The 21604-nt window shown below is 43.3% G+C and overlaps 1 protein-coding gene and 1 long non-coding RNA gene across 2 annotated transcripts in view; both read right to left on the reverse strand.

The window, feature by feature from the left end:
- Positions 1–15432, reverse strand: part of prkdc (protein kinase, DNA-activated, catalytic subunit) — a 43564-nt gene extending 28132 nt beyond the window's left edge. Inside the window, exons 1-31 of the mRNA XM_021620207.2 lie at positions 15169–15432; positions 14110–14186; positions 13893–13997; positions 13717–13791; positions 13503–13611; positions 13125–13237; positions 11981–12080; positions 11758–11813; positions 11606–11636; positions 11301–11458; positions 10160–10306; positions 9794–9958; positions 9420–9588; positions 9015–9064; positions 8553–8696; positions 7975–8124; positions 7695–7813; positions 7287–7446; positions 6847–6912; positions 6622–6741; positions 6295–6454; positions 6021–6127; positions 5841–5931; positions 5299–5462; positions 4890–5042; positions 2828–2935; positions 2379–2605; positions 2151–2245; positions 1869–1971; positions 1610–1743; positions 156–386 (exon numbers count right to left, since the gene is read on the reverse strand). Coding sequence (XP_021475882.2) covers positions 156–386; positions 1610–1743; positions 1869–1971; positions 2151–2245; positions 2379–2605; positions 2828–2935; positions 4890–5042; positions 5299–5462; positions 5841–5931; positions 6021–6127; positions 6295–6454; positions 6622–6741; positions 6847–6912; positions 7287–7446; positions 7695–7813; positions 7975–8124; positions 8553–8696; positions 9015–9064; positions 9420–9588; positions 9794–9958; positions 10160–10306; positions 11301–11458; positions 11606–11636; positions 11758–11813; positions 11981–12080; positions 13125–13237; positions 13503–13611; positions 13717–13791; positions 13893–13997; positions 14110–14186; positions 15169–15337 — 3856 coding nt within the window. The 5' untranslated portion in view covers positions 15338–15432. The remainder of the gene's footprint in view (positions 1–155; positions 387–1609; positions 1744–1868; positions 1972–2150; positions 2246–2378; positions 2606–2827; positions 2936–4889; positions 5043–5298; positions 5463–5840; positions 5932–6020; positions 6128–6294; positions 6455–6621; positions 6742–6846; positions 6913–7286; positions 7447–7694; positions 7814–7974; positions 8125–8552; positions 8697–9014; positions 9065–9419; positions 9589–9793; positions 9959–10159; positions 10307–11300; positions 11459–11605; positions 11637–11757; positions 11814–11980; positions 12081–13124; positions 13238–13502; positions 13612–13716; positions 13792–13892; positions 13998–14109; positions 14187–15168) is intronic.
- A 347-nt stretch (positions 15433–15779) lies between these two features.
- Positions 15780–17665, reverse strand: LOC118937437. Its single transcript, XR_005034787.1, has 2 exons — positions 16971–17665; positions 15780–16794 (listed from the first exon to the last, which is right to left on the reverse strand). It is a non-coding gene; the product is annotated as an uncharacterized LOC118937437 (long non-coding RNA).
- Positions 17666–21604: the final 3939 nt, after the last annotated feature.

The following is a 21604-nucleotide window of genomic DNA, read 5'->3' on the forward strand; positions in this document are numbered from 1 at the left end:
TTGTGACTGAAATGCAAGTGTGACCATATTGGATTCAAACCCAGGTCTCCTGTGCGTCACGCTACTTTGTTAGCCCTCTGAGCTAAAAGCGAGTCCTCATGTCTCAGGCAACGTCCCTCATCATACGAGTGTGGCTCACCAGTGAGTTTACTCACCTAGTATCTGCTGGGGCTTGATGATGTGTAGGCCAATGAATGTGTTGTAGCAGTCGAGGGCGGCCAGCAACAGGTCCATCCACTGCAGCGCGGCCCTGACGGTGAAGGGGCCGGCCAGGTGCCTGAGGGTGGGCTGGGAGAGCAGCCCTCCACCCTCCAGCCTGGAGATGAGGAAGCCCACACCATGCTGCTGCAACAGCTCCTGCAGCCATTGGGACGGAGACCTCTCTCCTAAAGACAAGAAAAGTCCCATTAAGATCTTTGTGAGCTATACTAAGCCTTGTCTCAGGGTAGTAAGTTGGTGGTCTGTTGATATCCCTCTAGCCGTGTGGGGGCTGTGCTTTGGCAAGGTGGGTGGAATTATATCCTGCAAACCAAACAGCAACATTTTCTTGTTTTTATTTTATTTACGGATAGCCAGGGGCACGGTTCAACACTCATATACAAACAAAGCATTCGTGTTTAGTGAGTCTACCAGATCAGAGGCAGTAGGGATGACCTCTTGAGAAGTGTGTGAATTGAACCATTTTCCTGTTAAAATGTAATGAGTACTTTTGGGTGTCAGGGAAAATGTATGGAGTAGAAAGTACACTAGATTCCTAAAGAAAATAATGAAGTAAAAGTAGCCAAAACTATAAATAGTAAAGTACAGATACCGCCAAAAACTACGTAAGTAGTACTTTAAAGTGTTTTTACATAAGTACTTTACACCACTGGTCACAGTGTCACCCAACCCCCCCGTCTCAGCCTCCATTATCTATGCTGCAAGAGTCTATGTCCCGGGGGGCTAGGCCCAGTCTGTTATATCTGGTGTAATTCTCCTGTCTTAACTGGTGTCCTGTGTGAATGTAAGTATGCTGCTGCCCCCCCCCCCCCCCCCCCCCTAGCCCTAGTACCATGCCTCAGGACTACCTGACCTGATGACTCCTGGCTGTCCCCAGACCCTGCTGGTCATCTATGAACATTTGAACATCTTGAAGAACAATCTGGCCTTAATGGCCACGTACTCTTATAATCTCCACCCGACACTGCCAGAAGAGGACTGACCACCCCTCAGGGCCTGGTTCCTCTCTAGGTTTCTTCCTAGGTTCCTGCCTTTCTAGAGAGTTTTTCCTAGCCACCGTGCTCCTACATCTATATTGCTTGCTGTTTTATTTTAAACTTCTATTTATTAAGACACATTTAAATTAAAAAAGGTAAAATATTTAAATGTGCAATGTGGTGTGGTGCCAGGGCTTTATAATTGGATTGATTGACTGATTGAATAAAATTTGCAGTAAATAAACAACTTTTTCAGGTCAATTGTGTTTGACCTTTGTCTCAGAGCCATAGAATTGCACATTTAAATATTTTACCTTTTTTTATTTAAATGTGTCTTAATAAATAGAAATTTAAAATAAAATGTTTAAACATACTATAGTTAGAATGTGTTACAGATACAAAGTACAGTTCACCTGGTAGCAGGGGCACAAGCTCGTAGAAGAGCTCCATGCACTTGTGACGGCACTCGGTTTGAGGTCGCCCACACTGCTCCAGAAGCCACATAACAACATCGGACAAACACACATTTTCATCAGGGGGAAAGCCCCTAGTGGAAAAGAGAAAAGATTTAGTAAATGATACAAGTCAAAAATGCTTTAAAACGGAGTTGCGTGTACTTGAAGTCGAAAATGCAACCATCCCAAAAGAGCGCCAGCCTAGTACATTGCTAACCTTGGAATCCGCCTCTTGGTGTTCTGCTGATTGAGGTTGGAAGCCTTGTATTTGATGATCCTCTTCAGGTGGTCAATAGCACTTCCACACTGTTGCAATGTTCCTAAGGAAGTAGAAGGATTTTATTCATCTTTATGGCGATCTGGATTTGCATGATGATGCATATTGTTGGATTTCAGCACCTCAAGATCTTAACTGTATATTATGACCTCTCTGGACACACGTAAAACCTAATGATTTTGATTAACAGAGCACCAACAGGAATTTAGTGACAATCCTTACCCAAGGATCTCTCGTCTGAATGGGCCAGTCCCAGGCTTTCAACAAATACCACCAGTGCTTCAAAGACAAACTGCTCCACCAGGGAATTCTCTTCTCTGCACAGACAAAGCAAACAAAAACAAATTGCAGTCTGTAGTGTAGGCAATCTAGCCACATTTCCTTTATTTCCTAGTATGACTGTCCCGTTTACTGCACTAACACGCTTCACAGAATCAAATAAGACCTTACCTGAATAGTCTGTAGATACTGTTGAAAGCCAGAGCAGCACCCAGCCTCTTAAAACCATTAGGATGCAGGGCCAGGCTGTAGATGCGCTTGAACAGAGACTTGATGTTGGCTGGGCTCTTCTCTTGTTGCTTGGGGGTGGTCTGTTTAATGGACCACTTGATGAACTCGTGAATGCAGCGGCCACAGAAGTCTCGGAGTGTGCTATCCACAGGGTCTATCACGCCGTCCTGAAGAAAAACAATATCGTCAGAAACCTTTCATAACAACTGCTGTAGAATAAGTACATTTCAGTTTTACACATTCACTCCTGGTTGAAATACATTTTTCACAAATTGTGGCAACATGGGACCAAAAGCATGGAAGAACATTGCAGTTGCAACTACTTTTGCTATCAGTTTCACATTCTATTAAAAATAAATAGTATTTGAAATTCAGTAAGGGAGAATTACCATAATAGCCTCCAAAACAGCAACTGTGTCCTGACTTTCAAATTTCTTGTTGTTGGTGAACCAGTGGATGAGCTGCATCACCAGTGGTTCGAAGAGCTGCCTTGTTACCTGAAAACAAAAAGTTGAGGTTCAAATACATGATTTCTGTAGCATGTACAGTGCATTTGGAAACTATTCAGACTCTTGACTTTTTCCACTTTGTTACATTATAGCCTTATTCTAAAATAGATAAAGAAAAATCCGCAATCTAACCACAATACCCCATAATGACAAAGCAAAAACTGTTAATTTATTTAGCAAATAAAAAAATACTGAAATACCACATTTATATAAGTATTCAGACCCTTTACTCAGTACTATGTTAAAGCACCTTTGGTAGCGATTACAGCCTTGAGTCTTTTTGGGTATGACAGGTATGGCACACCTGTATTTGGGGAGTTCTTCTCTGCAGATCCTCTCAAGCTCTGTCAGGTTGGATGGGGAGCATCGCTCCACAGCTATTTTTAGGTCTCTCCAGAGATGTTTGATCGGGTTCAAGTCTGGTCTGGCTGATCCACTCAAGGACATTCAGAGACTTGTCCCGAAGCCACTCCTGCTTTGTCTTGGCTGTGTGCTTAGGGTCGTTGTCCTGTTGGAAGGTGAACCTTGGCCCCAGTCTGAGGTCCTGAGGGCTTTGGAGCAGGTTTTCATCAAGGATCCCTCAGTACTTTGCTTCATTCATCTTTCCCTCGATCCTGACTAGTCTCCTAGTCCCTGCCGCTGAAAAACATCCCCAAAGCACGATGCTGCCACTAACATGCTTCACTGTAGGGATGGTGCCAGGTTTCCTCCAGACATGATGCTTGGCATTCTTGGTTTCATTAGACAAGAGAATCTTGTTTCTCATGGTCAGAGTCCTTTATGTGCCTTTTGGCTAACTCCAAGTGGGCTGTCATGTGGCTTTCACAGAGGAGTGGCTTCTGTCTGGCCAATCTACCATAAAGGAGTGGTGAAGAGATGGTTGTCCATCGGGTTCTTGGTCACCTCCCTGACCAAAGCCCTTCTCCCCCGATTGCTTAGTTTGGACAGGCAGGCCAGCCCTAGGAAGAGTCTTGGTGGTTACAAACATCTTACATTTAAGAATGATGGAGGCCGCGGTGTTCTTGGGGACCTTGAATGCTGCAGAAATGTTTTGGTACCCTTCCCCAGGTCTGTGCCTCGACACAATTCTGTCTCGGAGCTCTACGGACAATTCCTTCATTCTCACGGCTTGGTTTCTGCTCTGACATGCACTGTCAACTGTGGACTCTTATATAGACAGGTGTGTGCCTTTCCAAATTATGTCCAATCAATTGCATTTACCACAGGTAGACTCCAATCAAGTTGTAGAAACATCTCAAGGATGATCAATGGAAACAGGATGCACCTGAGCTCAATTTCGAGTCTCATCGCAAAGAGTCTGAATACTTATGTAAATAATTTTATTTTTTTTGTACACATTTGCAATCATTTAAAAAAAAACAGTTTTTGCTTTGTCATTAGGGGGTATTGTGTGTAGATTGCTTAGGATTTGTTTTTATTTAATCCATTTTAGAATAAGGCTGAAACGTAACAAAATGTGGAAAAAGAGAAGGGGTCTGAATACCTTCCAAATGCGCTGTATATATAGGCCTTACAAAGTGGTCATGAAGGCTATATCAAGCCTAGCGGTTAAGAGCATTAGGCCAGTAACCGAAAGGTTGCTGGTTCGAATCCCTGAGCTGATAGGTGAAAAATCTGCCGATGTGTCCTTGAGCAAGATACTTCACTCCGATTGCTCCTGTAAGTTGCTCTGGATAAGAGCGTCTGCTAAATGACTGAAATATACAAATATATCAAGGCTACATTAAGCCTTAAGCTGATGTTTTGTCTGAAGTCCATCAGGCACAGCTAGAGCCTAGGTCCTCTCTAGGTTTCTTCCTAGGTTCCTGCCTTTCTAGGGAGTTTTTCCTAGGTATCTGTATAGCCCTTTGTGACAACTGCTAATGTAACAAGGGATTTATTAAAATAAATGAAATGAATTGAGTTAGACTTATGGACTAACCTGGTCCACGTCGCAGGCGAGCCGGAGCAGCACAGGGAACAGGCGTTTGTGCAGGTTGTACATAGGAAGGCTGCCTTTCTTCCCTTCCACCATCTGAGAACCCTTGCCCACCATGTATACCACCAAGCTATGGAGCAACTCACAGGCTGCCACCTGAACACAGCACATACACACAGTAACAACTTTAAATACAACTCTTGAGAAGTGCACATTGGATAAGTGCTGGCTCTATTCAACTCAATGCCATGTATTGAGCTATATTCTTTTTACTTATTTCAGGGATCTGCACACATTCACAACAGTCCCAAACTATTATGTCTATCAGATATATACTTAAATCAGATTTTTTTGGCCGTCTAGCTTCCTTGTAAAATATATATGTTTGTTTACAAAGTTTGAGGGGCCATACTTTGGTTTGCCTGTCACTTGTGGACAGCGCCAGCTCTGTGATGCGAGGTAGAAAGGGGTCGAGGTAGATGACGGGCTTCATGTCAGCGAAAGGCACAGCAAAGCTCAGTCTTTTCTCAGAGTCCCAGGCTACAAACTTCTTCATCATCTCCTCGGCTGGGGTCGCTGGTGAGAGAATAAGATCCTATATAAACTATAGAAACATACCAAAGATGATATATAAAGATATGAGGGTATAGTCGACATACAATTAGCTGATATGCAGACGTTCAAACACATCACAGGAGGTTGGTGACACCTTAATTGGGGAGGGTGGGCTCGTGGTAATGGCTGGAGCGGAATCAGTGGAATGGTATCAAATACATCAAACATGTGGTTGATACCATTCCATTCACTCCGTTCTAGCCATTATTATGAGTCATTCTCCCCTCAGCAGCCTCCTGTGATGCACATATTAGGTATACATACAGTACACACACACACACACGTTTGTTCATCGTGTTTAATCAAAGTGGTAGTTGCAAAATACATCTAGATCCTCACCGGTCACCAGATTCCTGTTCAGCTGCCCTCCCAGGTGTCCCAGCAACCGCACCACCCTCTTCCTCACCATGGCAATGGGAGAAGCTTCCTCCTGACAAACAAAACATCCTGTAATTAATATTTGAGAAACTTATGCTTCGGTTACTTATAGCCAGGAAAATGACTCCTACTACTTATTACCATGGCAACCTTCTTGGATCTCTTCAGGAGCTTAGCCATCACTTTGCTGTATCCTTTTTCTTTTCCCGTGGATAGAGACGTCACCTCCCAGGGGCTCTCATCCTTGTCTGCAATCAAGACAAAAAGGGGAACAGAATTATAGCATACCGTACAAACAAGTAGGTCAGATTCCCTGAGGGAAGTACAGCCAAATAGAACAAAGATATTCTTTGTAATTTCCTTTCCAGACTGAGATGAAGCAAGAATGGATGGATGGACAGCGAGGTCAAATCACCGTCAGCAGCGGCTGTTTTCAGGTATCCGTCGAGGTGGGGCAGGATCTCCCTATAGTATGGCTGCATGGTGTCTCGGGGAATACGTGACGACCACGACTCCAGAGCGTCCAGCGCTGCATTGGCCAGTGGGGCATGGCTCAGGCCCAGCTTCAGAGCCACCTGGGGTACACCAATCCCAGAGAGCGGTTACGTCATCAATTGGGATGAATTGAAAACAGCACCTATACATGTACATGACTTCGTACCAGGTAGGTAGTTAGTTATATGTTGAGTTGAAATGTTTTAGGTAAACCAGTAATAAACCCTCATGAGAGGGAGCTCCCCACCTGAAGTGGGGAGATGTATGCCTTGATGTCCAGAGCAACTATGTCATGATGAAGGGAGAGAACGAAGGTCAAGCAGGAGGCCAGGAGCTCATCTTTATACTGCTTCATTCTCACAGCCACCTAAAGAGACAGTGACCATCCAGTACATCACTCTGACCAAACAACATGGCCTTTAACACCGCTCTTCTCGTTTTAGAGTGGATTCAAAAAGTAGTCGTGCTGTACCTCTTTTCCAAACTTTGAGAAGAGTGCAAAGCAGGCGCTGCTTTGAGCGCTTTTGGGTCCGACACCCTGTTAAAGAAAGTAGTGTACATCAGCCATCATGTACATCACATCACATGTACATCAGCCATCAAGTACATCACATGTAAATCAGCCATCATGTACATCACATCACATGTACATCACATGTACATCAGCCATCATGTACATCACATCACATGTACATCAGCCATCAAGTTGTAGAACATACAGCTGTGTCTACGTGGCATATATAACCTTTAGTTGTAAACTTTTATCCAGTGCAGTGACTGAATAGATAGTGCATATGACCCAAGAGGGAATCAAACCCACGACGCTGGAGTTGCTAGTGCATACAGTGCAAACTATATCAAAACATCTTTTCAAAGCATAGTAATGGGATGGAATTGATGAACACGATTTACCTGGAAGTACTTGATTCTCTTGGCTACTTCCATGGAGACAGAGAGTAGCTTGTAGAAGCCACTGACAAGCGGGGCTCTTATGGACTGAAGGATCAGCTCGTGGCTCAAAGGGTACACCCACTGCCCAAAATAGTCCAGACGCTTCTTCATGAGCAACTCACTACAAGGACAAACAGATAGAGGCCTCATAATGTAACTAGAGGTACGGACTCAGGTGCCAAACTGGCATACAAATATTCGGCTTGAAAGCACTGGATGATTTAGGCTGCATTGAGGATTCCTCCCATTCACTGAATAAAAAACAAAGTCACAGATCTGTGCTGTATAGCCGCTTTCTATAGTTGTTGTTATGCCAGACAGCACACAGAGATCTGGGACCAGGCTAGTGGATGGGGACTGGTACTGTACCTGCAGAAATCAACCAGGTTGATGAAGGCAGTGAAGTCCTTGGGTTTGTTGGGAAGGAGGTGGGCTGTTGGATCAGAGGACGGCAGAACCATACTGCTGCTGACCGGGTCATCCTGACCCTATGACAACACAAACCACATTTTCTCATTTGTTTACAATATCAATTATTTTCACGCGTGGCACACCTTTATTCATCGGCTAAAGCCGGGACACATCAGTGGTGACCGTTTTAAAAAATGATTCACCACAAATCAAAAGTTATTATCAGAAGAGGTCTCACCTCCTTCTCTGTGTTGACATTCTGAACTGAGAGGTCCAGCTTCTCCACAATCCTCAGGATGGATTTCACCAGTTCATCATAAAGCAGGCGGCTCAAAGACCTCAGGGTAGCGTTCTGGGTTTCAAACCCCTTGTCGAGAAACCCAGTGTCCTACAGCAGAGACATTTTGAGTCATTGATAGCAAGGAACACTTCATCAACCAACACTGTATGTGGAGGACTAATCTCTCATGAACAGACTACGTAAGCATAAATGGTAGCATCTAACCAAATGATGCACAATTTAAGTTCTGGGTTAACCGAGATTAGTGGAGGACTAACTAGGCTAAGAGAACCAAACTGAGCAAGGAAGATTAAAAACATCTTTCCCCTTAGAACCAGACCTGGGTTCAAATAGTATTTGTTATCTTTGATAGAGCCTGCCTGCAGAGCTAAATGGGTGGCGTTTACACTTTTAGGACTATTCTACTGGGCCAGGCCAAGCTTAATCAAGTGCAGTTAAAGTATCTGAGAGAGAGATACTATCTTAACCAGGATCTGCTTAGAACAGCTGGTCACACACACACACCACACACACACCTTCAGATGATCACAGTCCAAGAGACCCCTGAATAGATCCAGGTAGTCGCGACAAGAGGGAACCCTCCATTTCCCAGTCTGCATTTGAGAGGCCTCTGCAGACTCCCCACCAGTCCCGGTGACACTCTGAGCGTTCTCCCCCTCCTAACAGAACAGTTACCACCATTAACAAGTTCCCAATGACAACAACTGATCCTGCCAACTGACAATCCCCCATCCCGCCAACTGACAATATCCCATCCTCCCAACTGACTGACAATACACTATCCTGCCAACTTTCAATCATGGTTAAAGAAAATATACCTTTAAAGTATACATTTAAATAACAAAACTATGCAACTAAGTAGAGTTGATGAAAACAAGGTCAACAACGCATAGATCACAGTCCATGTAAGGAATGTATGATATTCTCATATTAGAGCATTAAAACAGTGGCATAATGTAGGGCCAAAATGACCTTACCTCAGGAAGGACAACTGGCTTCGAACAAACACGAATCAAGCCCTGGTGCACTGAAAGGAGAAATATAAAAATATTCTGGCATAGTGATGCATCAGAAGTTACGGTAACAACAACTTTGACGACTTAATGAGGCCTTCATAAACCCTTTATAAGGTCTATATAGATTTTATTAATACTATACACGTACAACAAAGGCTTTAGAAAAATGTCCTTACATCTGGCACTTTGGCGATTGTGTCAAAACCCTTTGCAGCCTCTACCTAGCATGGCATTTGTTTACAGCCTAAATGATTGTCGCTTAAATGGTTTGTGAAGCAACTATGATGGCTTTATAAATGGTTTTTGAAGGCCTCCATAAATGGCATATATTATAGGCTAGAGTCGGACTCAGTTTCTTCAACTCACCCACAGAACTGATGAAGCTCCAGAATACTGGACCCTTGGATGCCATGGCGACAAGCACCTTGACGATGGCACGAGTGCAGGTGGGCTGCATTCTCACGCTGTACTGAGGGAAGCTGTCGATCTGTACCACCAGGAGGCGCTCTAGCACAGGTGTGTAGACCTCAGGGATCTGTGGGTGCACGATAAACAGTGATATGGTAATGCTAGTCTCTCCACCATCTGTAACTAAAGTTCGGTTGGAAAATAGGAACAATTATTGCGGTGTGCTAGATTTAGCATCACTGATTATTTGGACAAATCACGATTTCACGGGGGTAAGCATTTTTCAGATTTCGGAAGGGGAGGGGTTCATTTGGACTGGGTTCTGGGGTTACCTTGTCTAGGTGGATGATGACACTGGCGATGGAGTCCAAGAAGCTGGGGAGCTGGTAAACTTTGTCCTCCTCTCCGTCGGACTCCGTGAGGTACATCTGTTTGCAGCGTTGGATCAGCTCTGTGTACATCAGGTCCACGTCTTGAGGGCAAACCACTTTACATGGCTGCAACAGCAACAATTATACAATAAATGGTTCAGTGATGCAAAATAAACAGTGCACTGGATAAATTCAATATATCACAACTCCAAATGCATGTACATATCAGTGACTAACTGTAGCATACTACAACATAACAACAAACCAGTCGGTGGCTTTTCCAGCAGGACAAGCCCAAAGGGATGAGGGGAGAACATAGAAACGCACCGCTGCAAAGAACCCATAGCCACGGATAGCAATGGAGAGCTCCTTGTGAGTAGAGTCCATGGTCTTGATTATGGCACAGAACTTCTGCATGAAGAACTTGAGCTTGCCTTTGTGCTCCTCCACATTCTCTGCCACCTGGAGAGCAACCTAAAGCGATAATCCAACAAACAGTTATATTTCTCATGGCAAAAAGGAAACACACTACTCCTTGCAAAACAAAGGAATAGAAGTACGGTTATTCCTAAAAATCCTCTCAAGTGAAACATGACCTATATCTTATGAAACAATAAGTATCGGGGACAAATGACCTGACGCCCTTCTGTGCAGCGTGACTGCAAAAAAAATGTCCACAAATAAAACGGCACCATTCATTTGTCTGACGGCAGTTCCACGGTAACAGAACGACACCGAGACTCCGATTTTTCCATTTCAAAATGTAGGTCAAACAAAAACCAATGATTTCAAAGTTAAACCAACCATACAACTCTATGCACAAGGAATACTTTTAACAATTTCCATGGAAAACTATACAGAAACACATTTACTTGAAGAACCGTGCAGATTGAGAATTTTTAGGGCTCTAAGACTCTAGCCGCCCTCGTCATAGACTGTGCTCTCTGCTTCCTCATGGCAAGCGATACCGGAGCGCCAAGTCTAGGACTAAAACCACCCGGACTATTTACATTGACCCCCCCCCTTTTGTTTTTACATTGCTGCTACTCGCTGTTTATTATCTATGCAGAGTCACTTTACCCCTACCTACATGTACAAATTACCTCGACTAACCTGTACCCCCAGACATCTGACTCTGTACCCCCTGTATATAGCCTCGTTGTTGTTATTTTATTGTGTTACTTATTACATTTTTTACTTCAGTTTATTTAGTAAATATTTTCTTAACTTTATTTCTTGAACTGCATTACGGTTTGTTCTGTCATTCTGTTACCAAACTTTGCATCTGCACTGTTCTTCAAGTAAATGTGTTTTTGTAAAATGTTCAGTACATTGTTTTGTAGACATTGTTGTTCATTGGTTGGCTTTAAATACATTTTAAAGTGAAATATCGGAGTATCAGCATCATTCTGTTACCATGGAATTGCCCCTAACTACATACTGGCTTTCAGGGACGTGGTAAGCCCACCTGTTTGAGGAAGGACTCCAAGGCATAGTAACTGGTCTTCTTCATCTCCTGGTTGATGTGTCCACACAGCTTGGACATGACATCAAACAAGGCTCTGTAGTGGTCCATCAACAAGTGGCTGAATTGAGCTGCATGCTTTGCTAACAATCGCAGTCCAGCTACAAAGCGTAGAAAAATTGCTTATTGTCAAGCTCAAACAATGCTGCATTTGATTGAGATTGCCTGGTGCAATGGAAACAAAGGAGTAGTCATGAAAGTGCAAATGATTTAGCAAATAATTTGGCACGCAATGCAGTAAATCTTACCAAAGGTGACAGCATAACGGCACATCTCCACCTGTTCAAAAGAGAGGACGTGAAATAAACGGAAGGATGAACAGTCCTATTGCTCACATTAGACAACCTGTACGCTACCACGTAGGATATTGAGAGCACTAATTGTATAACATTTTACCAACCTGAGGACTAATTGTCTTCAAGGCATACTCAAATATTTCCTTTGAGGTTCCTGGGTCTAAAGAAAAAATATAAAAAATGTAATATGGAAAATACAGGATGACCTGAAGACAAAGTAACTTTATTGGTGCTGAGAAATCAGAAGATTTACGACTGAAAAAAAGCTTTCCATACAGGAGCAACACATTCAGTTAAGTAAAGGCAATAAACACAAAACACACACACCGTCTTCCACTGACTTGGTGAAATTAACCATTAGTGCCGTGATCCCTCTCAAACATCCAGCCACAACAGTAAGCTTTGGCTCCTTTGTCGATGAAGTCATCTAAAAATGGTTTCAACATTGCAACCAAAAGAAAATGAAATTCAATACACACAACAAAATCAATCGGAATTGAACTGTAGGCCTAAATATTGCACAATGAACACGGCTCAAATACCACGCAGTCTACTGCAGGGATAGGCAACTAGATTCAGCCGAGGGCCGATTTTTGTCGGACCGGATGTTTACGGTACAGAATTATAATAATTTGTACACTGCAAATTGACCAACTTGTTACTTGAAAATAACAATTATTTAATATCTTGATTACAATGAGACACGATCACATACAGTTGTGGCCAAATAGACACCCTTGCACATTTCTTAAATAATTCTCCACAACCTGTTATGGATTTTCAAAAATGCAGAACCAATTTTATTTTTGTAAACTTAAGTTTAAAATTGTAATTTAGAAAATAAAGACAAATTTGACATGGACAGTATATATTATTTTTTTTACCCCCTTTTTTCTCCCCAATTTCAATCGTCTTATCGCTGCAACTCCCCAAAGTGCTCGGGACAGGCGATGGTCGAGTCATGCGTCTTCCGAAACATGACCCACCAAACCGCACTTCTTAACTCCTGCCCGCTTAACCCGGAAGCCAGCTGCAACAACGTGTCAGAGGAAATATCGTTCAACTTATGACCAAAGTCAGCCTGCAGGCACCCGGCCCGCCACCAGGAGTCGCTAGTGCGTGATGAACCAAGTAAAGCCCCTCCGGCCAGCCTCTCTGGCCAAACCCTCCCCTAACCCGGACGACGCTGGGCCAATTGTGCGCCGTCCTATGGGACTCCCGGTCACGGCCGGTTGTGACACACCCTGGGATCGATCCCGGGTCTGTAGTGACGCCTTTGACCGCTGTGTCTTTATATTTAGCCACAACTGTATGTCTCTTTTTTTATTCATGGAAATACTTGGGAACAGATTTACTAAATAAAACTCATTTTTAGCTGAATTCCTGGTGAATTTACAGTTGTTTTGAGGGGACGGTTTTGGCCTGCGGGCCACCTGTTGCTGACCCCTAGTCTACTTTATATGGGATGTACCTGAAGTTTCAGCTCTCCTAAATAGGCTCTGTAGAGTTTATCTGAGTGGTTGACCATTTCGCTGGGATGGACCTCACCCAAAACTCCTAAGAGCTCATAGATTTTACTGAGAACTTTTGAAAAAATAAGACAAATCAGAAACACAAATCAGTGTCAATAGGACTTGCAGGTAAACTAGTGTTATAGTATACTGCATTATAGAGAGAGCAGACAGAGTGATTCCTATGCCACTGGAAACATTGGAATTACAAGGTAGGTCAGTAAACATGGTTGAATATGTGGGGCCCTATTGAAAGCTATTCTGCGACACCTACTTGAAGGTGCCTGCTTTTTCACACTGTCAATATGACCCCCATCAAGAAGGAAATTAACACTCACCTGTATCTGCGATTTTGTTCTTGTAGGAGAGCTCGAAATAGAATTTGTCGAATATTTTACCAACTTTTAAGTCCTGGGCAATGCTGGAGTCCTTAGTTAAATAGAGAACCTATAAAAGTTAGGAAATGGAAAACTGACATTTAGTAAAAAGATGGTGTCATTTAACCAGTTTTCAATAAAAACATTATCACATGAATGCATGTTAATCATTAACCTTGATCAGGAGATCTAATGTTGGTGCCTTGCATTTTGCAGCTTTGTCCTTTATGTACACAACCAAGCATATGTCCTACGAACAGAGGAAGGATGGAGTTAATAATGATGAGTCCAAGGTTTCAAATAAAAATAACTTCAAAATTTATAAAAAAAAAAAAAAAAAACATAACATACCTTGATCTCAATGGCATAAGTCTTCTCCCAACCCTTGACGCTTGTAGATATCCTCTGCAAGAACTTGTCCAGTAGACTGATGGTCTCAACTCTTGTATCCCGGAGCTGCATTTAAATATGAACCAGTCATCATGGCAACAACAAAATAGAACGGGACTGTCCTTCTACATTTCAATTGGGGAACAGATTTTCATTGACCTCATTCATTTGCACTAACCTCTTCGCATGCCAGTGATTTTCGAAGAAAGTTGAGCAACCCATCTTCATTTGAGAACAACAAGGATGCATGTAAAGCTTCAAGAGAAAACAAATCAATCAATTACTTGATGTCAATCACTCACCACTTCATAAACAAACAGGTAATTCTATATTTTACAAAAACACTATGTTGTATAGTCCCTACAGAATTAGAATAGCATCATAGATCAGCGTGGACTTGCCCTCCTGACACCAACGGATTGTTGAAAGCTAGGGAAGATCTCAATTGCATACTCCTCGTGTCCTCTCCTTTCGCCTCCTTCTCAAAACCCATTGGAGGAGGAGATCAGAAATGAGACTTCAGGCTCTCATCCAATGGGTTTTGAGAAGGAGACTAGGAGAGGACGTGAGAATGCAACTGAGATCTTCCCATAGTGTGGACAAGCATGCAATGCTGCTGACCAGAGCCTCAGATGTAGCAGGCCTGATAGTAAAGAGCTACAAAAAAGTAAAGAGCTACAAAAAAGTAAGGACCTCTTCAGTCCTTAGAATGAAACAACATTGAGAAACACGATAATTTAGGGTCTTAAATCACTATTACCTACATAGTTAATCTCAAATGACATATGAATGGGGACGTCTGGAATCATTCAAGATGGATGCAATGCGCATGTGTAACTGATTATTAGCATCTCAAAAAATGCCTCTGGCCATTGTCTCAAACAGGTGCCCAGTCTGTGCCTCTTGATCCGAGCCAGTATTCGTTCATTAGGAAGGTATGTAATCATTACGCCAATTATGTAGCAAAACGTTTTGCAACAGAAACCGTTTCCTCCAAACGAAAACGAGAGTTTATATTAGACAAATTCCGATAGGTCCCTTCCCGTTTAAGAAACGTTTTGCAACAGAATAGGCTAAATGAATACCCCCCAGCATTAGCAAGCCAAGGCGCAAATCTATACTTGCTAGCTAAATTGCTATGATATCTACATAGCTAGTTAACGTTATGCTGTTTGGGTCTGACAACAATTTAAGTTCATATATTGCACACTTTATATAGACCAACAGTGAACCTTACCCAACTCGTTCTCGCTGTTCGTTAGCATGCATTCTTGCCCCAAGTCCCCGATAATGTCATGACATCTTAGCGCTGCATCTCTTGTGTCGCCATCTGAGAGAGCTGCATGAAGTTTCAGAAGATGCCCTTGAATCCCTCCAACAACCTTAACTTTGTCGTCGGAGGACATGTTAAACCAATCTACTACTGCTAGCTATCCTTAGAACACATCAACAACATTCATACGCGCGCGACCAGAAATACATCTAGAAGTTTAAACACTCCCATCAAAGGTGTATTCACGACCAAGCATGATGTTCAAAAACGTTACAAACCCGGAAATCAGATGTCAACTGTTTAAAATGTAGCAATCTCAATCAAATTCTAATTTATATTGCAATAATATTTCATTCTAGCATAGATTAGCATTTCAACAGGCAGCGATTGTGTCACAAGTCTAATAAGTAACCTTAAATGTATCGTCGTTTTCAAATGCTCAAGCAACGCTGAAAAGATCCTGAATATACCCCTGTAGTCGTCAACGCTAAACGCATACAACTGTAAACAGCGTAATCTACTGGCATGGAGTGTCGATTCTATTCCTATGGGGAAATATTGTTTTTATTTATTTATTTTGGAAGCCAAAAACCATGACAGAGAAAGTTGAGTTAGTGTGCACTCTACAGTCTGTAGAGAGCAATGTGTAGGTTGGCAGTAATCTGAATACTAACAAAAGAAGAACACGGTCCATCTTTTCATAAGGTTTAATAATGGCAGTTCAGCCAGTTACTACATTCATCATCAGACTAAACCCCACTTTGTTTACACACACAAATCACTAGACTTAGTACAGTAACTAGTAACAACACTTACAATAGTGAAATAGCCAAAACGAATGTGGAAAAAGAAAGAGGCTGAAAAAAACAGAAAAATCAGACAAATCAAAAAATGAGGACAATCTTCCCTCTCATCATTCTGGCAAACCAGAATTCCTCCAATCACTTACATCATCAGTGTGCGACAATCTTAATTCCAGCCTTTTAAACCTTTATCTCCCACATTCATTAAGAATGGGCCAGTTTCCCAGACACAGATTAAGACTAGTCTTGGATTTAGAAGCATGTTCAATAGAGACTCTCAATTGGATGTACTTTTTAGTCCAGGACTAGACATAATCTGTATCTAGGGAACTGGGCCTGAAAGTCCGTTCTCACTCACTCTCTCGTACATCATCAGCGCTTGTCGCAACAGTCTCAATCTCAGCCTAAAGGCTTTCATCTCCCACATCCATTAAGGCATGACTAGACATTTTCTTTCCTAGTACCCGCTCACTCCCTCTACTGTATCTCCCCTATGACAGCCCTGTTGCCATGGCAATGAAGGATGGCTGCACGTCACGTTGTGCTATGTCGGTAAGTAGCAGACCACCTCCCAGTTGTGGGTCATGGGGTCCCTTCAGTGGGTTCTTTGCTGCAGTGTTCTCCCCCACTGGGAGTGTTCTGTAACACTGGCGTCCAGAAGAGTCTCCTCACACCTGGGTTATAGGGTCAACTCTGACTTCCTATACGGTTGGTCTTCAATCGGAGTGTCATGCCTGTTACCTCTTGTTAGAGGTGCGCACCTGGTGTCGGACCCAGCCTGTAGGAACTACAGAACAGAATTATTATCTTATATGCCTACTAATTACAGTCAGGCTGTGAATGCAATTTAAGGAAGTGATGGCGACATAGGTTTATAGGTGGGATTTTAACATGTGTAATATTGGATTCAGACACCATGTGTCCTGCATCCTGGTTAGGGATTTGTGATGTCATAACACTCACAGCGTAGATGTCCTGGTGGTCTGGGGTTACTGGTACTGCTGCCAAAGGAGGACTGGATGTTGTGGATGGTCTACTGCAAAATCTGCCTCTCTCCCCTGCAGCAACAATTCAGGTGAATAATAATAATTTCTATATTTTCATTGGATGTATCAAGGTGTAAACCCTCTTTGGTAACTAAACACTATATAAATAAAACAAATAAATAGGCAGGGAACACAGAAAGGGGGTTTAGTAAAGAATGAAAATGACCTTCCCAGCATTGAGTTCAGAAATTGCTGCCAGTATTTGATACCTCGGCCCATCTGTCTTAATCCCCAATTCCTTTAAATCTCCATCTGTCAGAGTAAAGAAAGCCTCCATATCCACCTGTAGTGGATGCACACTGACTGACTGACTGACTGAGTGGATGAAATCAGGGTTGAGGTCAATTCCATTCAATTCAAAAAGTAAACCAAATTCCAATTCAACATTTTCCTCATTAAGGTAAATTGGATTTTCAGTATATTTCCTAAATTGACTAGAATTGAAATGGATTTGACCCCAACCCTGGATGAAATGACATGTAAGCCATGAACATTTCATAATAAGTAGCAAATACAACTTGGCTTATGATATCAAATCAAATCAAATTTATTTATATAGCCCTTCGTACATCAGCTGATATCTCAAAGTGCTGTACAGAAACCCAGCCTAAAACCCCAAACAGCAAGCAATGCAGGTGTAGAAGCACGGTGGTTAGGAAAAACTCCCTAGAAAGGCCAAAACCTAGGAAGAAACCTAGAGAGGAACCAGGCTATGTGGGGTGGCCAGTCCTCTTCTGGCTGTGCCGGGTGGAGATTATAACAGAACATGGCCAAGATGTTCAAATGTTCATAAATGACCAGCATGGTCGAATAATAATAAGGCAGAACAGTTGAAACTGGAGCAGCAGCACGGTCAGGTGGACTGGGGACAGCAAGGAGTCATCATGTCAGGTAGTCCTGGGGCATGGTCCTAGGGCTCAAGTCAGTTGAAACTGGAGCAGCAGCACGGCCAGGTGGACTGGGGACAGCAAGGAGTCATCATGTCAGGTAGTCCTGGGGCATGGTCCTAGGGCTCAGGTCCTCCGAGAGAGAGAAAGAAAGAGAGAAGGAGAGAATTAGAGAACGCACACTTAGATTCACACAGGACACCGAATAGGACAGGAGAAGTACTCCAGATATAACAAACTGACCCTAGCCCCCCCGACACATAAACTACTGCAGCATAAATACTGGAGGCTGAGACAGGAGGGGTCAGGAGACACTGATATAGTGTGAATAACACATACCTCTTGCTCTTCGAATATGGGCTGGATAGTTCATCTGTTCATCAGGATACTGGATAGTTCATCTGTTTGTAGTAAGAGACAAGCAGAGATCAGCAGAGGAAGGGTGTGTTTTTAAAGTATTCATACCAACCACAGATGCCCAGGCTCACCCTCGTCGGTGATGGTGCCACTACTGGAGCCGCCGCTGCTCTTGGAGCGTGGGTGGGAGGAGGCAGAGGACAGGGAGTCCCCCAGGGCAGGCTTGGGGGTGGGGGATGGAGATGGGGTCAGGGTGGGAGAGATGCTCTTGGAGGTGGAGGAGTTCCCAGACTGAGGTCTCTTCTTCAGGTCTATCTTCTTGCACAGAAAATAGATGAGTGTGTATCACTTCATCTTTTGCTAGTATGTCTGACCCCTCTGGAGTAGAGGTCTACCGATTAATCGGAATGGCCGATTTCAAGTTTTCATAACAATCGGAAATCGTATTTTTGGGCGCCGATTTCCATTTTTTTTAATACCTTTATTTAACTAGGCAAGTCAGTTAAGAACACATTCTTATTTTCAATGACGGCCTAGGAACAGTGGGTTAACTGCCTTGTTCAGGGGCAGAACGAGAGATTTCACCTTGTCAGCTCTGGGGATCCAATCTTGCAACCTACAGTTAACTCGTCCAACGCTCTAACCATTGCACTCCACGAGTAGCCTGCCTGTTACGCGAATGCAGTAGAAGCCAATGTAAATTGCTAGCTAGAATTACACGTATCTTATAAAAAAACAATCAATCATAATCACTAGTTAAAACTACTAATCCAGTTTAGCAGGCAATATTAACCAGGTGAAATTGTGTCATTTCTCTTGCATTCATTGCACGCAGAGTTAGGGTATATGCAACAGTTTGGGCTGCCTGGCTCATTGCGAACTAATTTGCCAGAATTTAAGTAATTATGAAATAACATTGAAGGTTGTGCAATGTAACTAGAATATTTAGACTTAGGGATGCCACCCGTTAGATAAAATACCGAACGGTTCCGTATTTTGCTGAAATAATAAACGTTTTGTTTTTGAAATGATCGTTTCCGGATTCAACCATATTAATGACCAAAGGCTCGTATTTCTGTGTGTTATTATGTTATAATTAAGTCTGATTTGATAGAGCAGTCTGACTGAGCAGCAGCAGGCCCGTAATCATTCATTCAAACAGCACTTTCGTGCATTTTGCCAGCAGCTCTTCGCAAAAACACCGCTGTTTATGACTTCAAGCCTATCAGCCTAATGGCTGGTGTAACCAATGTGAAATGGCTAGCTAGTTAGCTGAGTGTGCGCTAATACCGTTTCAAACATCACTCGCTTTTAGATTTGGAGTAGTTATTCCCCTTGTGCTGCAAGGGCCGCGGCTTTTGTGGAGCGATGGGTAACGCTGCTTCGAGGGTGGCTGTTGTCGTTGTGTTCCTGGTTCGAGGCGAGGAGGGGACGGAAGCTATACTGTTACACTGGCAATACTATAGTGCCTATAAGAACATCCAATAGTCAAAGGTATATGAAATACAAATATATTAACTACAACCTAAAACCTCTTGGTTGGAATATTGAAGTCTCATGTTAAAAGGAACCACCAACTTTCATATGTTCTCATGTTCAGAGCAAGGAACTTAAACGTTAGCTTTTTTACATGGCACATATTTTACATGGCACACATTTTTTACATCAAATCAAATCAAATCAAATGTTATTTGTCACATACACATGGTTAGCAGATGTTAATGCGAGTGTAGCGAAATGCTTGTGCTTCTAGTTCCGACAATGCAGTAATAACAAGTAATCTAACTAACAATTCCAAAACTACTGTCTTGTACACAGTGTAAGGGGATAAAGAATATGTACATAAGGATATATGAATGAGTGATGGTACAGAGCAGCATAGGCAAGATACAGTAGATGGTATCGGGTACAGTATGTACAAATGAGATGAGTATGTAAACAAAGTGGCATAGTATAGTATAAAGTGGCTAGTGATACATGTATTACATAAGGATACCATCGATGATATAGAGTACAGTATATACGTATGCATATGAGATGAATAATGTAGGGTAAGTAACATTTATATAAGGTAGCATTGTTTAAAGTGGCTAGTGATATATTTACATCATTTCCCATCAATTCCCATTATTAAAGTGGCTGGAGTTGAGTCAGTGTCAGTGTGTTGGCAGCAGCCACTCAGTGTTAGTGGTGGCTGTTTAACAGTCTGATGGCCTTGAGATAGAAGCTGTTTTTCAGTCTCTCGGTCCCAGCTTTGATGCACCTGTACTGACCTCGCCTTCTGGATGATAGCGGGGTGAACAGGCAGTGGCTCGGGTGGTTGATGTCCTTGATGATCTTTATGGCCTTCCTGTGACATCGGGTGGTGTAGGTGTCCTGGAGGGCAGGTAGTTTGCCCCCGGTGATGCGTTGTGCAGACCTCACTACCCTCTGGAGAGCCTTACGGTTGAGGGCGGTGCAGTTGCCATACCAGGCGGTGATACAGCCCGCCAGGATGCTCTCGATTGTGCATCTGTAGAAGTTTGTGAGTGCTTTTGGTGACAAGCCGAATTTCTTCAGCCTCCTGAGGTTGAAGAGGCGCTGCTGCGCCTTCTTCACGATGCTGTCTGTGTGAGTGGACCAATTCAGTTTGTCTGTGATGTGTATGCCGAGGAACTTAAAACTTGCTACCCTCTCCACTACTGTTCCATCGATGTGGATAGGGGGGTGTTCCCTCTGCTGTTTCCTGAAGTCCACAATCATCTCCTTAGTTTTGTTGACGTTGAGTGTGAGGTTGTTTTCCTGACACCACACTCCGAGGGCCCTCACCTCCTCCCTGTAGGCCGTCTCATCGTTGTTGGTAATCAAGCCTACCACTGTTGTGTCGTCCGCAAACTTGGTGATTGAGTTGGAGGCGTGCGTGGCCACGCAGTCGTGGGTGAACAGGGAGTACAGGAGAGGGCTCAGAACGCAACCTTGTGGGGCCCCAGTGTTGAGGATCAGCGGGGAGGAGATGTTGTTGCCTACCCTCACCACCTGGGGGCGGCCCGTCAGGAAGTCCAGTACCCAGTTGCACAGGGCGGGGTCGAGACCCAGGGTCTCGAGCTTGATGACGAGCTTGGAGGGTACTATGGTGTTGAATGCCGAGCTGTAGTCGATGAACAGCATTCTCACATAGGTATTCCTCTTGTCCAGATGGGTTAGGGCAGTGTGCAGTGTGGTTGAGATTGCATCGTCTGTGGACCTATTTGGGCGGTAAGCAAATTGGAGTGGGTCTAGGGTGTCAGGTAGGGTGGAGGTGATATGGTCCTTGACTAGTCTCTCAAAG

Source organism: Oncorhynchus mykiss, chromosome 11, assembly GCF_013265735.2.
Source record: "Oncorhynchus mykiss isolate Arlee chromosome 11, USDA_OmykA_1.1, whole genome shotgun sequence".
In the NCBI taxonomy this organism is placed as follows: domain Eukaryota; kingdom Metazoa; phylum Chordata; class Actinopteri; order Salmoniformes; family Salmonidae; genus Oncorhynchus; species Oncorhynchus mykiss.